The sequence below is a fragment of the Rhyacophila brunnea genome, unplaced genomic scaffold, assembly GCF_057557595.1.
Source record: "Rhyacophila brunnea isolate RB1 unplaced genomic scaffold, BYU_Rbru_1.0 scaffold_7, whole genome shotgun sequence".
NCBI classification, from domain to species: Eukaryota; Metazoa; Arthropoda; class Insecta; order Trichoptera; family Rhyacophilidae; genus Rhyacophila; species Rhyacophila brunnea.
In genome coordinates, this window is record NW_028233339.1 from 2,538,136 (window position 1) to 2,563,405 (window position 25,270).

General features: G+C 34.4%; 1 protein-coding gene across 1 annotated transcript in view; it reads left to right on the forward strand.

Annotated features, from left to right (window-relative positions):
• Smg6 (Smg6 nonsense mediated mRNA decay factor) overlaps positions 1-25,270 on the forward strand; it is a 202,786-nt gene that overhangs the window by 128,789 nt on the left and 48,727 nt on the right. The window contains exons 18-19 of the mRNA XM_085957911.1: positions 16,621-16,910; positions 18,019-18,246. Of these exons, the coding sequence (XP_085814037.1) occupies positions 16,621-16,910; positions 18,019-18,246 (518 nt within the window). The remainder of the gene's footprint in view (positions 1-16,620; positions 16,911-18,018; positions 18,247-25,270) is intronic.

The window sequence follows — 25,270 nt, forward strand, 5'->3', positions numbered from 1 at the left end:
CAAAAAACTCTCCGCAAAAATTTTAATTGTAAGTTAGAATAGTTCTGCATTCAGCTGACAATATTTTCACATGAAAAAAATGCTGTTGCCTTATATTACACCATAGAAACGTTTAAAAATTAAACGATGCCATTGCTCCAAATACAACATATCGCCAGACGTTAATTAGACGTTTGAATTTTACTGAACCATGCGTCACACTTCCTAGTCGCTCGTGGCGCACCGGTTGGGAAACTTTGTTCTATTCGAGCCAACGGTTCTTTTTTAATAAAGACGGTGTTCAACTACGACACTTGGCCTAATGAAAATACTATGGCCCATTATAATATGGTGGCACCTCATACTCCGATGCGTAAAGTACTCAGGGACTCCGGGTTCGACCTGGTGAGGTCACAATACATCCGCGTGATTTTATCAATGCCTGGGTGTTTCTATAATTGTTTCATTGCTACTACTACACTACTCTTTCATGAATACTACCGTTATTTGGCCTTGTGTATTGTTATAGTATTCAAAAGGAAATGAGAATGCTCGTATACGATAAACTTCTATAAGTAGTAGCGGCACAAGATACCAGGTATGATGTTCTTCGGACTACGACTGGTTAGGGCATGCTTGCAAGAGAATCGCCTTCTGTCTACGCGTCTGCTGCCATCCACATTTCTCTGCATTATGAGCTGGAGTAAATCATATATACTTTTTATTACAGAAAACACGGCAAAAGTATGCAGCCTCTGCGCTCGATAGTAGGTATTAGATAACTTATCGTATTGAGTCATCTTACAACTTCATCGTTGTTAATGTGATTAGACTCAGGAAATCGCCTCGATACGTCAGTACAGGCACATCTCGAAAGCATCCAGACTCCCGCTAGACGCCAACGCTTTGAAATGAGTTGAATACATACATAATATATATTATATATACGTATGCTACCTTAACTGGACTTAACTTTAGGTGAAACCGAAATCAGCCGCTCATTTTCAGCTATTCATGTATTTGTATTTATCGATATTTAATATTTTTCACAGAATAAAAGAAATAGTTAATTCAAAATTATTAGCAAGTACGAGTAAGTTACATCATAAAATATTGGAGGAATCCGTGACGTCGGTTAGTAATTGAAGTATTAGGTACCTACTTTGATTTAATAAACAAAAACTGATCGCCAATAGTCGCTTGATTTGGAAGAACGCTGATGAGCAGATATTAAAAAGGCCAATAGTTAAAGTTTGTCATCAATAGTATGTTACCTCTTAGTATGACTATACTATAGTGCAGAGGGGGGCAAACTTTTTGGATGGAGGGCCAAATTCAAGAATTCAAAATGAGCAGCGGGCCGCAAGTAAAGTACCATTTTTAGATATACACTATTTATTATCACGAAAAATAAACATTACAAAAAAATTAATGATAAGAATGAAACTGTTGTACATTTTTTTTAATTCAGGTGTTAATTTTGTAGTTGATATTCTCAAAACTGCTTGTAAACGGGCATCGGAGATATTTGATCGTAAAGAATTTTTATTGAGGTTCATGATCGAAAATGTTTGTTCACATAATATATAGGTTGATCCAAAAATAACGAACATTTTTCTTGCATAATCTTTAAGTTGGTCGAATTTGTCTGAATTAAGTGCATTGTAAAATTTGGATATTTCTTCACGACGATGCAATTATCTTAAATCAGTGTCACACTGCAGATTAATAATCTCAAGTTGTAGCTCTGTCGGTACACTATCAATATCTATTGAAAATGGATCGCGTACTATTGCTAAACAAATTTTAATCTATTGTCAATATTTTTTAAAAATTTATAAAAAAGTTTTTCGTAATCAGAAGTAAAATAATTAATAATGGCGGTCCGCAAAAAAATACCCGGCGGGCCACATGCGGCCCGTGGGCCGCAGTTTGCCCTCCCCCCTGCTATAGTGGATAATGCGCGGGTTGGGGCGTAAACCCAGGAGATTCCGGTTCGATTTCTGCTGGGTGTTTTACTTTTTTCAAAAAGATTTTTTCTACTTGTTATAATATATTTTCTCAGAAATGTTCAATAATTAGAATGGTACATTCTTAAATCTTGTGAATTATTCATTGCAGAAAAGAAATAGTTAATTAAAAATAGAATTATTGCTATAAATCAAAAACTTTATTTCGCCGGATTGGTTTTCTCATAAAATGACAACACAAAAAATCTCCTACACGCGACTAAAGCGACTTTATGTTATCGCCGAGATCTTGTTGTGGACAGTAGTTTAATAATTTATTCATATTGTGAGTAACTTTGACGATTTTCTACGTATAATATAGGCTGTTTCCTTATTAGACGCTCGTGTACTGGCCGACCATAGCCGGACACTACCGAACATCAAAAGGTTCAGTTTTATGTTGTCGGACTATTAATTGGTATAATACTTATTATGTGAAATGGGGTGATTTGAGGAAAGTGCCAACATTATTATTCATCCATTCAACAATGTCGCTCTATTAGCTAATAAAATCACTTTACATTGTAGCCTCGTTTTGATTGGATAATTTTACAAGTTCCGAGGAAAATCAATAAACTGCATCGTTATTGTGCCCGGCCGAGACAGGTTTATTGTGGTTCGTGATAATTGCACTCGCCTTCGAAGATTATATATTTTTAGAACAGCCACTCTAACCCCATCTTTATCAATATGGCAGCGAAGAACAACTCATTGTTGGTGGTATTGCCTTATAAATAATAATATATTCCTGCCTTGCGCCAAATAGCCAAATTAATAATGATATAACTGTACGTATAACCTGATATTATAACCTTGCAAGCAGTGTATCTCAAATCTAAATATAAAAGTTTTGGGAAAATGCAATTTAAGAATTTTTTATGTCTTATGTTTACGGCTTTGAAAAATTAATAACTGGCTCTTGAGATGCCTTAAGATATTATTACTAGCTAACTGATTTGGTCATTGTTGGGAAAATGAAATTTAAACTTTACTTGATTAACATAAATCTAGGCTATAATTTTTATTTAACATAAAAATGGACAATTGTGATTATCTAATGGGGAACAATTAAATAATGATCAATTGTATGAAAAGATATTGCAGATATATTATTTTATTTATTGAATGCATATTTTATGGTTTTAAAGTTATCTAATATTTTCAAACAAAAAATTAATACAGTTCCCATTAACTTCTGATGTACCTAGTTTTATCATTTTGTAGAGAAGGAACCGTAGAATCATATTCAATAGTTATCTCGAAAACAGTTAAAAACCAAGCAATCTAGTTGTAGTATGGAGGTGACGATATCTATATGTGCTATATATTTTTTTAAACGTCAAAGCAGTTTTTTCTATACCTATATATGAAAATGTTGTCTAATGTCTCGTAGAAATCATACATAAAGAGCAGTTGATATTTATTGCTATATTGAATATTTCAGCTTTAAAAATTCATTGTCATTCAATTTCATTTATAGTCAACTTTGATGGTATTATATTTTTTATAAGAAGTTGAAGAAAATCTTAAAAATACTAAAACGACTAATGATTAAATTAACTGCATGTCATTCGCATTTCACTTGCATTTGTAGCACACTATGATCGCCAACAATTTCAATTCAACATAATAATTGTAGATTCACTCAAACTGTCAATTCCATAAATTATAAAATTGACTGATATTGTCAGGATAAACCACAAGACTTAAATTTGTCATGAATATACCTAGGTATGGTATTGTTTTCTTAATGAATACTATATACATTTATCATTTGATCGACTTGTACCGAAATCAAAACATTGACAATATAATGCAAATGTAGCCTGTGAAAGGACAAACAGCATCAATATTATTGTACGAAGATAGCGTACCAAATAAACGGAACCATAATTATTCAGAATATTTAGACGAACAGTCACAAAAATCGCATGTCATAATATTATGTACTAAGAGCCGTATAAACAGGTGTCGGAGAGATGGTGGGTATAAACAATAATTTATAGCCACCACGTTTCTATCTGCCAACTTATGTATTACTATTTTAATGGTTATGTACTAATTTATTCAACCCCACTCAATACTTAAGAGACGTATGATACCTACACAATCTTTATTAACTAATTTGCTTGTATTATCTATCAATGCTTAGCAGATAGGCGTTGTATGGATGACCGAAAAATGTGTTTTATTTTAGTTAAAACAAGTAATTATTCTATAAATTTTTTTTTTTATCCGTAGTTTTTATTAAAGTGCATAATACATTTGTGTTGTGAATTACTGGCTGGCTTAACTTATCGTATAAATCGCTCGATGAGAATATTAATATTATCGTGTCTATCTCTAAAGATCCCTCTGTGGGAATGAAAATTATTATATCCGCTGTGACATCATATTCACACACTGCGAGTATGTACCTACCACATTTCTTCTGGATGCGTATGACGTTGAAATTGTTAAATAAAAAACATACGGGGTTGATTTATATATTTTTGCAGATAGTTTAGCAGACGACTTTTTAGAATGTTCCCTAGACTTTATTGTGCGATATGTTTAATCGTTCATTTAAATGCGTGTACGACAGGAATACACTTAAACTTTGGTCCGAGAGAAAAAGTGACGTAAATGAAAAAAAAAACATGTCAGAATACGGAGAAACAAAGTTTTTGTTGTCGTTGGTCATGTTTATAACAAGGTATAAAATTTGATCATAATATCGCAAACGTTTAAAATAAATGAGATAATTTCGTTGTGTTTCGGTTTCGTCAAAGAAATCCTTTTTTTCAATTAGATAAAATTTAACTATCGAATTCAGTTAGAGTACCTATACGTTTTATAACTTTGCACTTTTTATAACACTGATTTATACTCCTCTTTGCCTGATTACCTTCCATAAAATTAGATCAAATGATATTCGATTGTATTAATATATGTAGTAATAAATAAATAATATATGTAAAAAGAGATATTTTTAGAATATATTATTACATCATTTTCATCCTAGAGCCAGAGTGCAAAGTTATGGAGCATATACTCTACTGGCCAACTACTATTTTGAACAACTGTAGTGCATTTATTATCTGCCAACTATGTAATATAAAACAGAAAGTAAACTGAGCGGAGCATATAGGCCTCCACAAGGTGGAGGTTATATTGACAGCCTTTTCACGAGGGATCGTTGTTAGTCATTCACTTAATCCATTGTGTTGAGTTGAACCCAATAGATTGTAAAATAGTGAATCTCCTATGTAGGGGAAGGACAATTTCATCTGGTATTGCGGCCGAGACGAAATCACTTTGCAACCGTGTTTGTGTGATTTGAAAGTAACGATACCAACACCTAAATGAGTCGCCTACAGTGTAGGCCCTACACTGCCAGAACGATCTGGCAACATTCTACATAGTATTAATATCATATAAACAACATATTACATTTTCAATATTAGTTTGATTATGTGGTGGCTTCGATATCAAACAAAATATATCTATTACACATATGAGTTTTGGAGCTATAAATACAAATATAAAATTTATCTCAACGGTCGGAACTATGGTAAATAAGTCTTCCCCAGTGGTTTGCTACTGAAATACCAATATCACTTAGGTACCTTTGTTTTTTCCTCTATAAATACATCTTAGTACTACAAACTTAATTAATATCGCATATTTTGTTTTTTTCTCATACCTATATAATACTTTTTTGTATACAATTGTAATTACAATTCACATGAACTTTAAATGATTTTGAGACTTCTGTCGCATTTGCCCTAAAATTACAATTGCCCCACTGCACTATGTACTATATAAATATAGGAATACTATCCATTGTCAACGTCCAGATAAATTATTAATGATGAGAAGTAAACTTAGATTAATTATTTTTAGATTTCACATCCAATAAAATTATAATATTATTGAAAAACAAAAACACTGAAATTGAAATACCGTTTAGATTTATGTAACAGTTTGGAGGCATTAATCTTTCGCGTTCTTACGTATAAATAGATAATTGGCGCTCCTGAGTAAATATTGAATTGAAGTTGCGAAAGTCTGTGCACGTTGTGGTAGGTATCGGTAAGAAAGTAGTTTGGACGAAGAGATAGATATTAGCATGGGTTAACCGTTGAACTCTTCGTGCAGCCTCATGGGAAGTGGGTGAGTTCGATTGCTCCGCAAAATGCGCCGCTGATATTATTTAATATGCATTTTTATATCATAGGTTACCCAATCTACATAGGTTTTTACTATAACAAACACGATATGGGTGGTTCAAAATAATTATTATCGATCAAGTTCAATTTTCATAGATTTATTTGTTTCAATGGCTAGATAAAACAAATTTCTATATTGTGTGATTATATCACAATCGTAACTCTACAATTTTCCGCATAAATGGCAATACTAGTATTGATAAGACATCAAATTGAATGTGAATCATGTCCATTTTGACAGTTCCTTCAGCAGTATTAAATATGTATTTGCTAACATAATTTGCTAATATTAATAAAGTCTGAATATACTTTATGTTTCGACTATTTATTTTAATTGATCCATGTACTATCAAAATATGGTAAGTATATACAGTGAAAATATTCATGAATTTTACAAAAGGAGATGTAACTTTAGTTTCAAATATTTCAGGATCCATTTTGTTGGACTTGATCCATAATTATTGTGAACCACCCACATGTTGAAGAAAAATAGTATTTTACTTTTTTTTTTACAATTTTGAGCTAAAATATCATTACATTACACACTAACTATCCTTAGCAATCTGTAACTCCAAGTGATTGTTAAAAAAAAATACGGATAACATTGGACATTATAAAATGTATAGATAATTGACCGTGAGTGGTTTAGAAAAAATATGCTGTTCATAACGCTCAGAGATCGACAAAGAACTGGTTAAGACAGAGATGAAGAATCTCTCCATCTTGAAGACCAAATGAAGTTTGCTATAAGTAACATAAAATATCTGTTTTATTGTATATCCTTTACCAGTTGACAATAATCCTTGTGAGGCGGACAAAATCGGTCCTGGCTAATATTAGAAAAGTGGAACTAGTACTGCATATTGTGTTTTATTTTAATTAATACAATAAATTTCCGCCAAGAATTGACAGTTAACACTACAAAAGTGATATAGAAACTTCAAAATTATTTGATAAAAGTCTAACTTTATACTAACTAATAATGAAAACGTGGAGTAATTCAAATGGCCTATAAAACCGCAAGTTCACTATCCATGCACTAAAGGAACAAACAAACAAACATGGCGGACAAACTATATTTCATGGAAACCCTAAAAAGTGGAAATGAGCAAGCTACATTGGTCGAAGATTCATATTTTAGCGGAAATACGTTGCAACGAAGGCTTAAACACTGAGTTAAATAATACCTAGTGAATCGGGAGTGACTGAGGCGAAGACGTTGATTGGCCGTTAAACTCACCCAGTTTTTTGGATGTATAGATTCTTAGGCAACACGATACAATGCTTGCGGGTGTGACAAATCTTAGATGAGTATCTGGTGGTTATATCTGCAGACCAGCGCATCTATTCTATACACAAGACTGCTATCGGCAGCTATCGAGGGTAGTTTTTCATATGTTTGTATCGAAGTATTATAATTGTTACAATAGGTTAGCCGTCTAAACAGTCAACACTGTCTATCTCACTATAAAATTTAGCACACCCAAGAGGGGTGCTGTTAAAACATAGCACTTATTGTAACAATTACAACTACGTAACTTATTGTACTTGTTACAATAAGTGCTAATATTTCGATAGAAAACTACCCTCGATAGCTACCGATAGCGGTCTTGCGTATATAATAGATACGTAGGGTTTCATTGTTAGAATCTAATCGTGGACTTTTTAAGAAGGTATGCGGGTCCGCCGTTTAAGCGACAAGGTGCGGTAAGGCAGTCGGCGGATTACGAGCGGTTCTCAGTCGCGACGGCGATTTCTGAATTCTGTAGCTAGTTGCATTCGGTGGACGCACGTTACGAAGCGTATGAAGACGTCCCATACAAAACAGTATGAACACAGCGTATGATTACGTAATATTATAGTTAGAATTTAGATGACATAAACACATAAGTACAAAGATTTACGAGGATTCACAAAGCATGCATGCATAAGCAGTATATCGTGTATACTAACATAAAGGACGTACCTAGTATATTTTGATATTTTTTGATGAGTTATTGATTGTGTTGTGCCGATAATATTTCAGAGAAAATCTAATAAACCGAAATAGGTAGACTTGAATCGGCGCAATTTTCTCGAGTAATTTGTAGATACAGTATGTAATAATAGCGAGTGGCGCGAAGGCGAAGGTTCTATGTCAGGAACACATGGAGAGATAAATTATTGTACCATCGCCGTTGGAGTATCTACTCTACTCGATACTGAACCGTGATAGACAATGGCCATTTTGGCATGTCCTCGGAAGTGGGACAAGCCAATCATGGAATGCGCCATGGAAGACGTATGGCAGGCGATTGGTCGACCGAGCGTGCAACTTGCCACTTCAAGTTGTCTGATTTAACCCTAGCTATGATTGCGTGTAACCCTTCCACTATAAACATACACTTAACATGTTTATTTATACCACTGGTGATAAAGCGATTCTAGCTGTTTTGTTTACGAGGCACTACACGAAACACTATTCCTGCTAATTATTTTGGGGGTTTTATTTTGTAAAATGTTATTTTTGTAGTAAAACTTACCTATTTAGCAGCGTATTTCTTTATATTCTGAAATTAAATTTAGAGCACATGTGACGTATTATTACTCAAAGATTGAAATGTAGTTTTTATTTTTCATATCTTGTGGCCTCGTCACAAGGGCCTTTAACACTGCACACAGACTGGTAAAATCGCTACAACAACTACAAATATATAAGCGACATTTATTTTCTTTAGTAAATTGTGATATCACGGATTTAGCTCCACAAATGCCATTTTGCCTATAATGTAGAGAAAACAAAATACAAACAAAACTACATTCATAACTCCCTTTTGCTTTTAGGGTGACGAATGCAGTATAGCAGGCTAACACATTGAATTAAAAATTAGCATTTAAACCAGTGCATAAAAATTGAGCGATTAATAAAAAAATGTAAACTGGTGGAAACGATTGAAAAATTATTGTGAACGTATCGAAACGAAAGTCGTAAAATGTACTTACGTCTAAGAAAATGGTATCACTCTTGGGTTTATGCAATTAATTATTTAATTTAGATACATACAACATTTTGTGGTCCCTATTATAAAGATACATCATTTAAATTAAAAAAAAAAATATAGAATAAGGTGAAACGGATTGTTTTGTGTCCCCGTGAGATTAAATAAAAATAATAAGTACATTGTTAATAAAAATATAACATTTGCTAATATTCAAAATGTGATGCAATTAGTGAAGTTTTTCGATAAGTAGTCAATATAATATGTAAAATAAAGTAATAATTGTTACAAAATAGGTATATAACATACACTAAATATATTAGACGCTATAAGCACCCAAAGCATTCATCCTACCTACCACCTGGTCGATTGAGGCCACAATTTATTGCAATAATGCAGGGGCGCAATAAAGCTCGCACGGAAAACGAAATATTCGTTGGCTAGTAAAGCTTTTACAGTAGTTTAAAACAATTATTTTGTTCTATTCATTACATACATATTCTATGTGTTGCTGTGCTAATGGAGACGTTCTTTATACTTTTTTCCGGGTGGAGGACACATGACTGATCTTTCACTGTATTATCGACTATTTTAATGTACATATTCAGTAAAATACTAATAGCCCTTTATATATTCATGTTATGCATTCGATTATGATTCTCCTTATTAAATAACTCTGAAACGGAAAAAAAAATATTTTTACATGTTTAGTATCAGTTGTCATAATATTATATAACTATTATTTAGGTTTTCACCGCTGGTGTCCTTCTTTTTCAACATGACGAAGTCCTCGCAGAAGCCATTCTCAAGAGATAATTCGTGGCGCGTTTAATGACGCCACACGCACTGACTAATCAATTTAAAATAAAATTAAGATTTTGGTATAATTGTATGACTGGTTTGAGCTGTTTCAAGGTCCCTCTTAAAATCTCATGACGAATCGATTGCGTTATCAGCACCAAAAACATTAGTACAACATTAATAAATATAATTCAGATATGCTATACCCCAATACACTACATTTTGAAGCAGGGTTTTGAATCTGGAGTGTCCTACGAAAATAAACCACACATTATAGACTGCAATAATGTGTGTTGTGACCTTCAAATACACCAATATTGTATGAGCGTCAGCGCATAAACCGAGAGCAGTTGTCAGAACGAAGGACAAGTGTATTCTTGACATGTGTTTAAGTTTACCCCGTATTCTTCCGTTACTCGAGATCGTTTGCCTGTTACTTCACACCCGTTAGGTATTTCAGTTCCCTGGAAATTAGGGTAGTGAGAGAACTGTAGGTTAAGTTTTGATGAATAATGTGGTATTCAGTTTGGTTTATGATTGCGAACGCTGCCCAAAGAAAAATGTCTCAAAAAATGTTGGTATTCGGTAACATTTACTTTTTTATTTTTTTATTCATCGCTGCATCAGCTGTTCATACATAGCACAGTCATTATAAAAATTGTTTTGTAGATTGTCTATTGCAAAAGTCAAGTCTAAATGTTTAGCATTCATAATCCAATCCGGGCAGAGTCATATTATACGGGCCATTATATTCGCATATCGTTACCTATTGATAGTTAGTTGCACCCAGTGACCTCTGTCGGGGGACTGAGGTGAACATCGTCACGCGCAGACGCCATCTTGCAACAACTTACCTTCCCTTGGCGGGTACGTTTCCATAATCGGCATGATCCTCTCCTTTGAGGATTATTGCTAATACCCGAAAGCTTTGAAGGCATTATTGTCGGAGAATAATACACAATCTGGAAGTTAATTGGGAATTCTTACATTATTTTAAGTACCTACATTGTTTCCCATGGAAACATTGTGCATATTATATTATATAAGATTTGACGAAATAACTCGCATTGACGACTGTATTGCTCTCTGTTTTACAAACAATGTTAAGTTACTAAAATATTAATACTATCGACCGGTGGCATAATTTTATATATTTTATAGATAAACGAGTATTTTTTGACTATTATTTATTATGGCTTGGTTTTCGCAGGGTTTAATTGAATTTTAAAAACTAACCAACATCTGTAAATTGTAGTCTTATTTTAATGAATGACTGACAAAGTTTAGTGTGCACTATTTATGGCGGATCTTAACAGCCTACCTCCACCCTTCGCCACCGCTATCTACCGATGGGACTTGATGGAATTTTAATTTAAATTCTAATGGATTTAAGTATTGTACTATTTTATTTGAGTCATTTTTTGCGACCTCAGTTTCCCCTTTCGTCATCTTCAGACACCACATGTGTTTTGTGAATGGCAACAAGGTACAATCGACAAATTCAACGTGTTGCGGCTGTTATTCATTTTTAGGTGCTAAAAATGAATAATAGGTAAGTACCTAAAATACATTGTAAAATATGTCATTAAAATTTCATAATTATGTGCTAAAAAACAAAAATAGGTGCTAAAAATTTAAGTAAGTATTACAATAAATCATATATATTTCAACAGTTTAATTTATTATTTATTCACAAACAGAAAACGCTTTATTACAATAAACAATAAAATAATGCTTCAAATTTTCGAATGTGAATCTTTGACGATTTGATCTTGGCAAATTTTTATATATGGAAAAACTTTTTCCACTTCTACAGTGCTGTGTTATTATTGCATATGTAAATGAAACTATTTCTGAAGTAGACAAAATTGAAACATCTGAGGGATATCCAAAACAGCTTTAATATTCTGCAGCGTTTGAAGTCCAGTATTTTATTTAAAACACTATTTAATTTTGTACTTATTTTTATTCCAATTGGTCCAGGAACATTGCAATTTATGTTTATGTGAGATTATGTGTTTAAACCTAGAATATTATGTAAAAATATGTGATTATCCAAAATATTTAAACATAGGTGCTAACAGATACGGCTTAAATGTTTCAAAATTGTCTAAAACAGATAGATATTTTTGATATTTTGTTGTGGAGCAAAAATATTTAAATACCTAATAATCCTAAGCCAAGTTATCACTATTGTGCGGAAGCTCTTAGCTCCTCAACTTGATACGGACGGCGTTCACTGTTTTGGGTCAGTGGCGTGGGAAAATCGCCGCCGGTTCACTCCTCGATCTCCGTTGTGCATATTTACTTTGCACTCGCCATAATTTAGGAGCGTTGCACTCCGACGTGCGCTCGATTTTATTGACTAGATGCATTCAACTCTTTAGTTACATACGTAGATCTAATATTATATGAATATAAGTCACGGAGAAACCATATCAGTAGTGTCCCTACAAATTGCACCTGTAGCTAATCGCCATGAAACGTATGTTCAAGTCAAAACTTAATATTTTGAAATATTTAATAAAACAATGTTAGGTATGTTTAATATTTTCAATAATTTCAAGTGCGTTCACGGAAAACTGATGTGATTGTACGGACTATTTGATCGCCAACGAAAATCACCAGTAAATGTAATAACTACTGGATTATTTCTAATTGTTTTTGTAACGTTATGGTTATGGCTACATGTGCAACCATATCCCTTAATTTGTTTAGTTCATTGAATTACATGTACGTTCGAATTAATGAAAATTGTAAAAGAAATACTGACCCGTAACTGTGAAACAATTTTTTTGTAATGCGCTAGTGATAAATAATTTCATTCAATATCGGAGTTTTTTTTCTTTCTCGACCATGTCCGATTCTAATAAGAACATATGGGCCTCTTCAGTGTGGAGGTTTGTATTAACAGATTTTGTTTTTACGAGTAATGGATGTCAGCCACTTGCTCAACCTGTTAAGTCCATACTCTGACTCATACACAAATTGAAAAACAATATGTGCACTTGCCAGACCCAGGCTTCGAACCTGGGACCCGGAAATAAATTCGGAGTTAATATAATCGTTTTTGTATCTAAGTGGCATGAGAAACTATCCGGCAACGTTTAAATTAAAATGATTTATTGGGCATGGTTTGTTTGCTTCTTCTTTCAATTATTGTGTTGAAACTCCGGATTCCTCAATTCTCGGTCTCCACCAGTCCACAGCCAGTCCAGCACGCGTTGCATGGTAGGGCTTGTTAAAAACCATATTTTTAATATTAATTTAGGTATAATATATTATATTTAGGAACAGCGTATAGTTTAAAAAAATAATAAAAATAACACAATGTTATATTAAGTACTCTCTCTCAGAAGCTATGCGTAGTATCAAAACAGAAGGGAATAGCACAGGATTCTCTAGCTCGTTATAGATGCAGTGTATAGCAGATTACGACGCTGCATTTCGTGGTGCGAATGCAGATCCGCCGTACTGTTTCGGGTAGGAAATGATGGGGTGAAGATCGCCCCGATGGTGGATGACATCCGATAAGGATAGGGGAGGGCAAAAGAAGAAGAAATATATTCTAAGTAGATATACTAGGCTAAACCGAAACCGCTGTAACGGAAAAGAACCAGCACACATCTATGACATTGATGAATGGAGTTTTTTTTTATAAAGTTTATCATGACTTCAATGAGCAAACCGTTAAATATCTGCCATTTCTTTCACGTTATATAATTTACTTCACATATCCAGACGATTTTTTAACATTGTCTAACGTCACTAGCTATTATAACCGTTTGGTAAATCCTATTGGTGATTTACCACTCTACGGACTATCATTGCCATACTAATAAATTATATAATATATACCTATATTTTATTTGTTCAGCTTATAATCCTCCATCCCACGGTGATGATACTGCGCTGAGAATTCCACGATTTTTGGCTCATATGGTGTATAAATAAAGACGTCACGTGTTGCATATAAACCATCATTAGTATCGCAATAACTTTCTCTACTGCATTGGATAAACAGACTTTTCTTTTAGAAATAACTCGTGATCTTTATTCTCACACGGTCAAATAAATTATTTTTATCGATCTGCGGACGTGTGGAATGTTTTTTTTTCTTTCACATTAATCTATTGTAAAACTATCGCTTTGCTCGGGAGACTATCTTAGTTTAATATATTTGGTATAATACGATAACTGTAGTTTGCGAGCGTCCGCCCCAGGGTATATTCTATGTGTGGATGGATATCTTTCTCAAAAGATGTGTTAAATGGCAGATCTGCGTACTCTGGAATTATTCGTTTATTTTGTTTTTATAAGCGGTTGATATAGGGAATTTATTTCCAGGTTTCTGAGTTGTAGTGCTACTAGGTACATTTTGTGACGGTATTAAGCAAACACGCGTATAAACATATTACCTAAAATGTGCTTTTAAAAGTGATTTAAATAATCAATATGTATTGAAAACAATAGGAAGAAACTGATAATTTGAAAACATCTCGTGCATATACACACTAGAAAAAATCTTTTTGTTGAAATAAAATACGACACCCGACGGGACTTGAACCTGTATCCGCTGGATTCGTGCCAGTCACTGGCGACTTGATTGGTTGAAGAAAAGAAAAATTACAAGTAAACTTACTATAAAAAAATGTATAAAATGAGTTCTCGTTCAACTGTTTATTATTATGTTTATTCGTAGGAGTACCTAGAGGCCGAGTACAATAATTAGTATAGGTACATAGGATATTATTTTAATTAATGAAATCCATCGATTTTACCCCGGAAAAATAAAGTTTTTCACTTGAAATCTTCTATTTGAATTTCATCGAATTTTTTCCTATAGTGGCAATCGAAAAAAACAATTTTGATTAGCGACTTCTATTACCAAAACATATTTTACTGTAAACGCCTTTTGGGGATACGTTTATGGTATACCTCATGGCCCCCACATCCAGAAACGAGCTCCCAGGCTAGTATCTTTGGTGCCCCCCTACCTATCGCTAAGGTTAAAGGCTATGTGACCACTATACCAGCATTTTCCAAATGATGTTCGAGGTAACATTATTTAGCGATTTTTGTATTTTTGAAATGGAGTTGTCGAGTATTGACACACAATAATCAGAAATTGTATCACATAACTACATATTATTTTAAAATTGTAATATCTTCGCAGGCAACTTTTTTTACTATTAGAGCACATTTTTAATGTGCGTTTATCTCACTTATCTGGTCGACCCATCACGCCGGGCCCCCATGCCAGTGCCCTGTCAGCCCCCCTTGTGGGGGCCATGGTATACCTACTGATATTTCCAAGATTGAATTTAACATTTTTGGCCCAATCCGAAAACGGTAGACAGCATTGGCTGTTGAGTTTTATTTATTATAATTTTGAAGCATACTTAACATATTATGTTATAACCGTGTAATTCGAATGTGTATCAAAGTATTCTTGAATGCCCTTTTGTCGAAATTGTTGCAAACCTCCGACGAGGTGGATATATTGGTTCGGCCGGTCGCCTACAAGGCGGCGATTGAGCAGTTAAATTAACCGGCCAGGTAATTGCGCCAACACTTCTATTGTGGGAGACAGTCCATCTTTAATGCTCGGACCGTTCACCGAGAGATTGATAGATATATGCTATGTCTGTCCGCCATCATCTACCTACGATGTGACTTATTAGTTTTAGGGAAACGGCCATTGACTCTTATGAATTATTTACTTGAATCGAAAATTTTCTTATTTTTTCCAACTTTCATTTTTTTAACATTTGCGTATCCACTCGAATTATTTTTTATCTGATAAAAATATGAGTTTTCGTGTGTGCCAATGCGTTGAAGTCTTTTTTTAATGTGTGTGATAACCTATTATTATTAATGCTTTGTACCTACATTTTATCACCAATGTAGGGTATCGCTTCTTCTCCAGGTTTGTACCTACTGCACTCAATAGATATCCAGGTTATCCAAGGTTTTAATTAAAACATAGGTACATACCTACACATGTTTGTCGTGTGCAAACATATTCTTTATGACTATATAAATGTGTATTTAATTAATGTGCTGTATCTTACTTTTCCATCGGATTCCTCCTTGAAGGCTATTAAATTTATATTAATTAATTAGTTTATTGGAAAAAATCTATTAAGAAACCTGTGCAGGAGGCCTCGAAGATCCATATTCAATTGTAGACTCTTTAAAAATAACTTGAAGCTTGTACACATAATGACTTAGACCGGGGTAAGTATGCTTTTTTCAACGAATATTTTTACGGTGCATAGTCATATTGGTTCAATTACTGTTTTTTAATTTCAATCTACCCCGCTTAGTCCTAAAGTTTTCGCTGCCTCGTATTTCTGCCGTTCGTCGATACATTAGGTTTTATTTCAAGCCGCCACGTGGCCGTTTAGTGTCCCTTCTGTACACTGTATGATTGTATTTATCTAGTGATTATCTATTCGAAAAGCGACAACGCCTATGACATCCCGTACTCCTGTCTGCTTCCTTCGTTTGTTTTAAATCATCGTTGCACATTCAAAACCGGCTATGTGAAATAAGGTTTTTCAAACAGCATTGCCGGTTTTGAGGCACCAACGACGAAATCTAACTTTTATGTAATGCTGTTTACTTTGTTGCTTGCAGATCACGAGATAGTGCGGTTGCCCGAAGACGCTCGATTAGCTGGATTCACACCCTTGATGTATGGCGCCCCCGAAGCCGCATATGCTCCGCGCTCCCTGGAACCCGAAGCCGCTCAGCTGGCCATGCGGGCCCGCAAGCTCCTTTTCTTCGGCACGCAGTTTCTTTGCGGGCTGGATCCACCGCCGCTGGAGCGACAGCTAGGAGCTGCTGGAACAGCCGAATACGTCTCCGTTGTAAGGAGGAGGCGTCCTGCTGAGGAGACAGCGGATTCCAGAGAAGCCAGAGCGAATGTAAGTATATTTTAAATAATTGTTATTCTTCTACGTGCGGCCATCCCTTATTGGAGAGCGGCAACCATAGCGGCGATCTTCTCTTAGTCGTCTGCTATCTGGAGTGGTTTGTTTGAGTTGCACTCGTATGGATTATAGAAATTTATAAGCCACGAAATACGATTTTTTCCTTAGCTATATACCGTTGATAAGGGACAAAGCTTTTGTCTTCTCATAATGTGACTGAGGTAGTGTAGTTTTCTATTATTGGTGTTGGCATCTTTTTCTATGGTGATTATTATGGTACAAAGGCGTAAAAAATGTAATATTTTTGAAAGAGAAACATTTTTGTCTTGAATCCTACAAAATTATAGTATTTTGGCATATTTGGCGTAAAATTATTATATATCTTTATAATACTATCGACCGAGGGTACTTAAATCCATAAGAATTCATAGTATTGTATTATAATTAAATTAAATAACAACCAGGTATGGAATAATTATGATTCCTCTCTTGATTAATCTGTTGTTGACTCTCGACAATGCTGCTACGGAAGAATTTCAGTATACACAGACAGAGGACAAATTTTGAAATCAGTATTTCCCTTCTTTACTTAAGGTGACGCATCAGTGAAACGCCAAATAATTTTCAACTGTACGCGCGACGAAATTTTGGACTCGCTGCCATTCACTGAGAGAATGTTGACCCAGGTACACGTCACTTTGCTGCGTGATGGCGACGGGTCAATTAATTCTAAAATCGTGTAAAGATGACTAAAAACGTTACCCATTTACTTTAAAAAGAAAACATGTCAATGAATATATTATTATTGTTACTAATAGAACAATAAACAGAACATAAAATGGACGTATGTTGGATTTATATGACAATTAATATTTCGTTTGACAGGCGTCATTTTCACCCGCCACCCGCAATCCGCGCATCGCCTAGCGACGATCTTTTTAGACCGTGCCTCAACTAATGCATGGCCTTAAGCTCCTCCACCGTGCGTGTTTAATTAGTGCCGTCTGGCTGCAACTCGAGCCAAGGAAGTGCCGAACTAGTCAATTAAAGAAAGAGTAACCTTACAAATTAATGACAACATTAAAGTATTTTTATTTTGCAGTCGAGTGATGAATCTGACATAATGGAAGCCAGCCTGAGCGAAGAAGAAGAGTGTGCAGCGGGCGACGCAGAAGACGTGAGCGGATCACCTCCCGTCATAGACTGGGCGTCGTGCGTGGAGACATCCCTGCCAGAGGTTGGTGACAAGGCGACACAGGATCTGCTCAAGCGGAGAGGCGTTCTCGAGCACAGGCGTAGAGACCAGGAGAGGAGAACCCTCAGAATGCAGGTAGGATCATAAAGTTATAACAACATTAAACATTTACATTGTACCTAAATAATTGCACGAATTAAAACAATGAAATCGACTACGTTTCATTCACCGTCACCTCCGATAGATCCATTACTTGTGAGAATGTGGCATGCACAGCTGAGGGTAGGTGACACTGGTGTGTAAAACCGAAGATCGCCGAAAATTGCTGAGCGACTCAAAAACGTAGTTACTCTATCTTTACAATGCGGTGGCCAATGGCCATACTATAGATTTAGCATTTCGTAGAATCGAAAAACAACTGAAATCATCGCATAATGACGGCATGTTAATTAATTATTTATTGTTGTCCGGTATCCATTTACTGGTGATGAGTTAAATCGCGTGTTTGTTTATTTTATTTTGTTCACAGGCGACCTTCACTCTTGTAATATCCAACGATTACTTCATAGTTGTTATAATAATAATTAATCATCGAAATTCCACGACTGTTTTTTTGCGTTAGGCTAAGTAAATGTAGCTATATTCTATTTTTATCATAATTTACTACTTAAATGATCCGCAATTATCCCACGGGCTTTGTTTGTACGCTCCGCCGTTTAATTGAATTATCAAAAAATGAGACGCCTAATTATTTACGTCGTTTTCACGAGCCTTGGAAATGATGCGATCGCGACTTGTGGGGTTGTTGTTAATGGATGAACCGCGGTCGAACTGTATTCGCACGAGAACTATCAACATCGTCGTTCTGTACGAATCCACCGGATGAAAGACTCTCCATGCTTGTTCTATACCTGTCGGTGTGTTTCAATGTACCTTCTCAGAAATCAATCTAAATTGTCATTTCGAACGTTTTCCACCGCTTTCTATCACATGATAGTACTGCCCATTTCTAATTAATGTTTTTAGCAAACTATTACAACGTACACTCTTCTTTGTTCTCTTTTTTCTTATTATTTTGTTTTTTGTTCTTACGTGTTATGCTTAGCTTACACATTTCTATACCATACTGTGGTACGCTTATGTATAACTTTGTGTATATGTTTGTGCATTTTAACATGTGCTTTGTGTATAGATACATATTATCCCCTGGCCTAAATAATGCGGTAATTTAAGAATGTTTGAAATGGTACCAAAAGTTTTTTTAAAATCTAATTTAATATAAGTACTTAATTAATTAGTTTAAATTATTATACTTATAAAAAAAAATCCCATCTCTCTCTTAAATTTTCAATTAATTAGTTAGAATTCTCTTGGTTTTGAGCTGAAGAATAAATCAAGGTTAATTTATAATATTATGGTTAATATGATGGTGTTGTAGACTGCGAAACGATTGATGGTGCCAGGTCAGTAGAATGTGGTAGATGTGTCTCATTTAAACTGCTTCAGCTCTCGTAGGGTCTTTTGTGCCGCATAAAGTTGTCGTCGTTATGCAAAATTACACTTCTGTTTTCTGATTTTTTTTCTATTGATTGCTTTACACATGTACCATTATCAATCAGATCAATCAATTGAATATAATATGTACAAATATAGAACACCTTAATCATAACTCTATTCTGACAAGAGTGTAACCAGTGGAATTCGTTCCTTATATTAATATTCATTTCATTATAATTGTTTTAGTCAGCTTAAACGGGGGGCCACTGGTTTCTCGCGATGCGATGATATGTCGCCTCTGACTACAGACAAATTAGCTCTGATTTTAAGGAAGGTCGGACGTGGTTTTAGAATTTCGAACAATATATCAAATTTACTTGACGCTGCTTCTTCACAAGATTACTCGAATTTAAACACTCCCTATGATGTGAAGTGACGGATCGTAAATGTCGTTTTTTTCTGCGCAAATAATTTGACGTACTTATCTTAATTAAATAGCCATTAAACGTGCGTATAAATTGATTTATGGCGTTTTTCCGAAATTAATTAACTTATAAAAAGGTTAACACCACACCCAAGGATATTATTAGGCGGTAGATAAATAATAAGACTAACAAATTTAATACCTACCTTAGATCAGTGATTCTCAACCCTTTTGTTTGACGGAAACTTTGATATTCAAAATGCCGCTCCTTACTATTTTAGTACCTAATCCAAATTCATTATTATTAATTTAATTTAATAAAACGCACATTTTGTAGTACCTTTTCCACTTTTATTAATTAAATCTGGACCGGTTTCGTCCGCTTCAGAGGGACATTTTCAACTAAACAACCTTTATACAACAGGCATTTATCAAAACAAATTCGAAGGTGACACAAATAATCTACCAATACACTGAATTATCCATCCAATAATATTTTGTCAAAACAATTAAATTGCTATTAATGAAATTTGATAGTAATATTACATAATGAGTCATTAACGACACTAAACCAAGTATTCCCAAACAAATATTTATGATTAATCAATATTTTAATAACACTACAATATTTAATTAATAATTCGTTTTTATATATATATATATATAGAATTATTAATAATCATGTCCTTGCTTTTTCGTACAACTTGGTTGTTAGTAATTTTGAACAATCACAAACACCCAGGCTTTGCGAAAAACACAAATGTTTTTTGTCATGACCGGGAATCGAACCCAGAACTCTCGGGTGCAAGGCCAGCGCCTTACTCACTGCACCACGAGAGCTGCCCGTTTATATATTTACAATAAAAAAAAAATATTATTACCACTTGATGGACAAAAGAGCAATATAAGCAGTAGTAATTCTAACAAAATATGAGTAAAAAAATAAATAATGTAAAATCTATCAAGTTATGCTAAGTCAATTACACAATCCCGAACATTATTAAGATACAATAACGGAGATGACAATTTGCGTTTTATTAAATTATATTAATAATACATGAATGAACTGATAACCATGAATTACTGACAGTTAACACAATAAAAGAAACTAAATTTATTACCTGAATTCAATATTCAATAGCTGAATTATTTCTTATACTTCATCCATTTTTCGCTCTTTTGCTACATTTTTGCGAGTTTTGTAATTTCCAATGAGAAGGGACCAGAGGTTGTTTCACGGAAAACAAACCGCCTATATTTTCTTCCCAAGGCTTTTATACTATTATGTATTTTCTTTATATATTTGTTGCATTATTTAATATCAGATAAAAAGAAAAATCTAATTACACCAGTATACTATATTATCTATATGGGGACACTACAATACAATATGATATTACTAAACACTATTCATGATTGTGACATACAGTAGTGAACACACTATTATTGTTTTGTAATAATGTCAGTAATTTTATTCAATATCGCACCGAGTTTGTAATAGCTTTTTATTTATTTAATCTGTTCCGGGTAATCAATTGTCCGGGTAAGCGCTCTTCGACATTTCCCGTACCTCTTATACAGTAGAATTTAACATATTTTTAGGTGTATCAAATCTCTGGAACATAGCTTAGTGAGACCATCGTGATATATTTCAAGTCTCATTATTAGTGTACGTGAGTGACCTTCGATAAAGGTGGCACCTATTTTGGTTTTGTAATAAAATTATTGTGCACAGGACGGGTTATAAATCACAAAAAATATAAGATCTATAAATATATACGGTAAATCGGGGGAATATGCATAATTATTTTTACTTTGACGGATTACTGATTGTAAAATAATATTTTTATACATAATAGTAGGTATTAAAAAATTAACTGGAACAATATAAAAACTAAAAAAACTAATAATGCCATCTTCCCCCAGTTTGTGGGACGATGCCACAATATAAGACTTCAGATGCATGTAGCAAATGTCCGGATTGGACATGCTTGTTGCATGTAGCCATTTTTGGCACCTCACACATGCAATCCAATCAACTGTAGAGTCTTATTTATCAAAGTAATATCCCTTACAAACGGCGCAATAGTTTTCTTCATCATTCATTTCACTCACGTCAGAGAGGCTAATTACCACAGAACAGATAATAAATAGAATACCGATAGGCTATATTCAATACGCCGCATGTTGATGCAGGCTTTTGAATGTGTGAGTGTCCTACGAAAATGAAGCACGCATTATGCACGTGCAATAGTGTGTGTAATACACCAACATTAAATGAGCGTAAATGCATAAACCGACAGCAGTTTTCAGTATTCGACGTAAAACGTATTCTTGACACGTGTGTAAGTTTAACACGGATTCTTCCTCACTCGAGTCGGTTACCTGCTATCGCCTTACCCGTTATGTATTTCAGTTCCCATTATTTCCGAGTTCCCTGCTAATTACGCTTCAATACTACAATATCGATTTTGTTATTATTTTGTCAATGTCAGAATTGCGTTTTAATGTTAACGCAACAATGATTAAAGGTGAGCCTTTGCAAAATATTAAAAACTATGATAGTGAATGTCAAAAAATATTCAAAATGGCATCTTCCACAATTTGTGGGGATAAGATGCCAAGGACAGAAATAAAATAACGCCCATATGCAACATAACCTCAAACAGTAAAATGTGATGCCAAACATAGTGTATGAAATTGAACTGAACCATGAATCAAATCAAATCTTTATGCTGAGAATATTTCGAGTAAATATGTAAAGTACCACCAAAAATGGGTACTTTCATCGTTTTATAAGCGTATTTTTTCAATTTGAAATTTAACATGACCAACGCCTAGAATGTGTTCTCCGGTACTAATGACAGATCCTAAATATGGTAACGCACCGACATCTAGCGATGGACGAATAAATTAATAATTGAGCTTTGGCGTCTTCCCCCATTAGGCATATTCCCCCGACTAACCTTATATTATTATCTATATTTCCCGAGTAAAGTTTATTTTTAGCATTTCTATAACGATTAGCTGTATGCCGATTAAACGTAATAGATTTATTATTATGTAAATATCCTCATGTTGGTAGATACTAATTATAAATTGATTAATATGTTATTATGAACAACGATTAATATTCCGCGTTGAGTATTATTGATTTCAATTTGCTAGTTGCTGCAGGCGATTGTGTGTATAAAATTAAGCGCCTTTAAAACGGTGGTGAGGTCTGTAATTAAAACTGTAAGTATCAAAATGTCGCCTGCGGGGTTATTAGTCAGACGGAAGGGTGAGCTTTGAGCTTTTGCCCGCGCTCTGAGTCGCGTCGGAAATTCGCTAAGGCGTCGGAAATTTGCTTCGTAACGAGTCCTCACTGAAGGAAAGTTAAATGAGATATTATTTGGTCAATGTATTAGATTCAATATTTAGCTATGTTATTGAATATATAGGTAAGCGAAATAGTCATGGAATCGCAGTGATTGGATTGTTTGTTGTTTAGATAGGTACCCAATTCAGACACGTTATGTAACAATAATTTTGGAAAATTCTATATTGTTTTCTTTGTTCATGGACTGCTAGTAGGAACAGTTTTTTTTTTATAAACATGGCCGGTCACATGTAAATGGTACGTATTACATTTCGCCGTTGCACAGTTTACCGTGAGCTGTCTTACCGGAAAGAAATTCCCGTATAGCATTTAGATTTAAAAAAACCCTTGTTCGAGCTTTGCAGACAGTATTGTTCCAGTTTTATTAGATTCAATAAGAATATTATTTTGATATTCATTGGCATCAAATGTTTGGATAATAACACTGTCAGTATAATCAGATATTTGATAGGTACAACTTGATACGAGAACCTATCAGAATTTTATATAAATTGTACGATATTATGATTGCATTTCTAATTTATGTACCTACCTACTTTTTTCTGTCTTTCTCTTATATTCTGGTGTTTTTTTCTATTATTAATTGGCTTATTTAGGTAAGGAATTGATTTCAATATTTTATACGGTCATCTTTTTCCGATATAACATCTCACGATGAACTGTGTTACGGCAAACTGCATACGCACAAATTTCCGAACACGAAAATGGCCGGCCTTCTGATCTTGATTGATCCTATTTTCGTACAAGCATAGATTCCATAAGATATTAGTTATATGTAATTTTTTTTACAGTTTTACAAACATTTAAAGAAATGAAATTGAAAATTTGGTTGCTTTCAACAAACATGGTGCTTGTGAATATGACGATCCCTTTCTACAAACGCGACTGAAGGTACGTCTGTATAAATAATATCATTACTTACTATACCAACAGCTAGTTTGCGTACTATATATTATATGGTCGCGTAGGGCTATTTCTCTCGGGTGTTTCGCGGAAAATCTCGCCCAGCCTAAAGTCTCCCTAATTAGATTCACCCGTAATGAGACTCAGAGCCCCTCTTTTTCTATTAGGCCATGGAATTACCCCCGGAAGGCTATTACAAGACGCTCGTTTGGCCTTTTCTTATACAAATATGTCTTTGTCTTGAGGAAAACAAGATTTGTTCACCGAGTAATTCTTGTATTTACGTATTTTTCCATTTGTAAAGCGGATCCTGCAAATTACTGTCATAACGGATTTATCATTTTTCTTATATGTAATTTTCGGATGCTGGGTGGTTGTCACAATCTCATAAGGTTTAATGGAATGAAAAAAAGTTAAGTAAATAAAACCTTTAGTTCAATTAATTTATTAGTGCTTTCTTTCTTATTCATTTTAAAATCGACATAACTGTACGCTTATATTGTATTTCATAATGTTCCGGAAATTGGTTTTAGTATATTAAAATATAAGCTGTCCCTATGAGCCATAGCACAATCGAGTGACCGACCGTGCGATGCGCGTGTGGCGCGAGAGGCGTAAAAAGCTAATACCGTTTAGGCCTCCTGCGCCTTGCGCGCATCGCACGTCTGCGTACTGTGTGCTCCGCCACTAAGAGGTAAACCCTTAATTAATTCGTAAATAGGATCATTCAATTTCATTCAAATCAGAAAACAATATGAATTTAACAATATGCACTGATAAAAAATGGTAGGATGAAAACAATAATAAAATCATTTTTATTTTGACTAAAAAATAAGTTTGTGGTGGCGCTTTTAGCAGTGGACTGTAATTTGAAGGTGATGGTGGATGGTGGATTACGGATCTAGAGGGGTGGGGGGTTACACAGGATGCCAGACACTGACTTTTGATGCTTA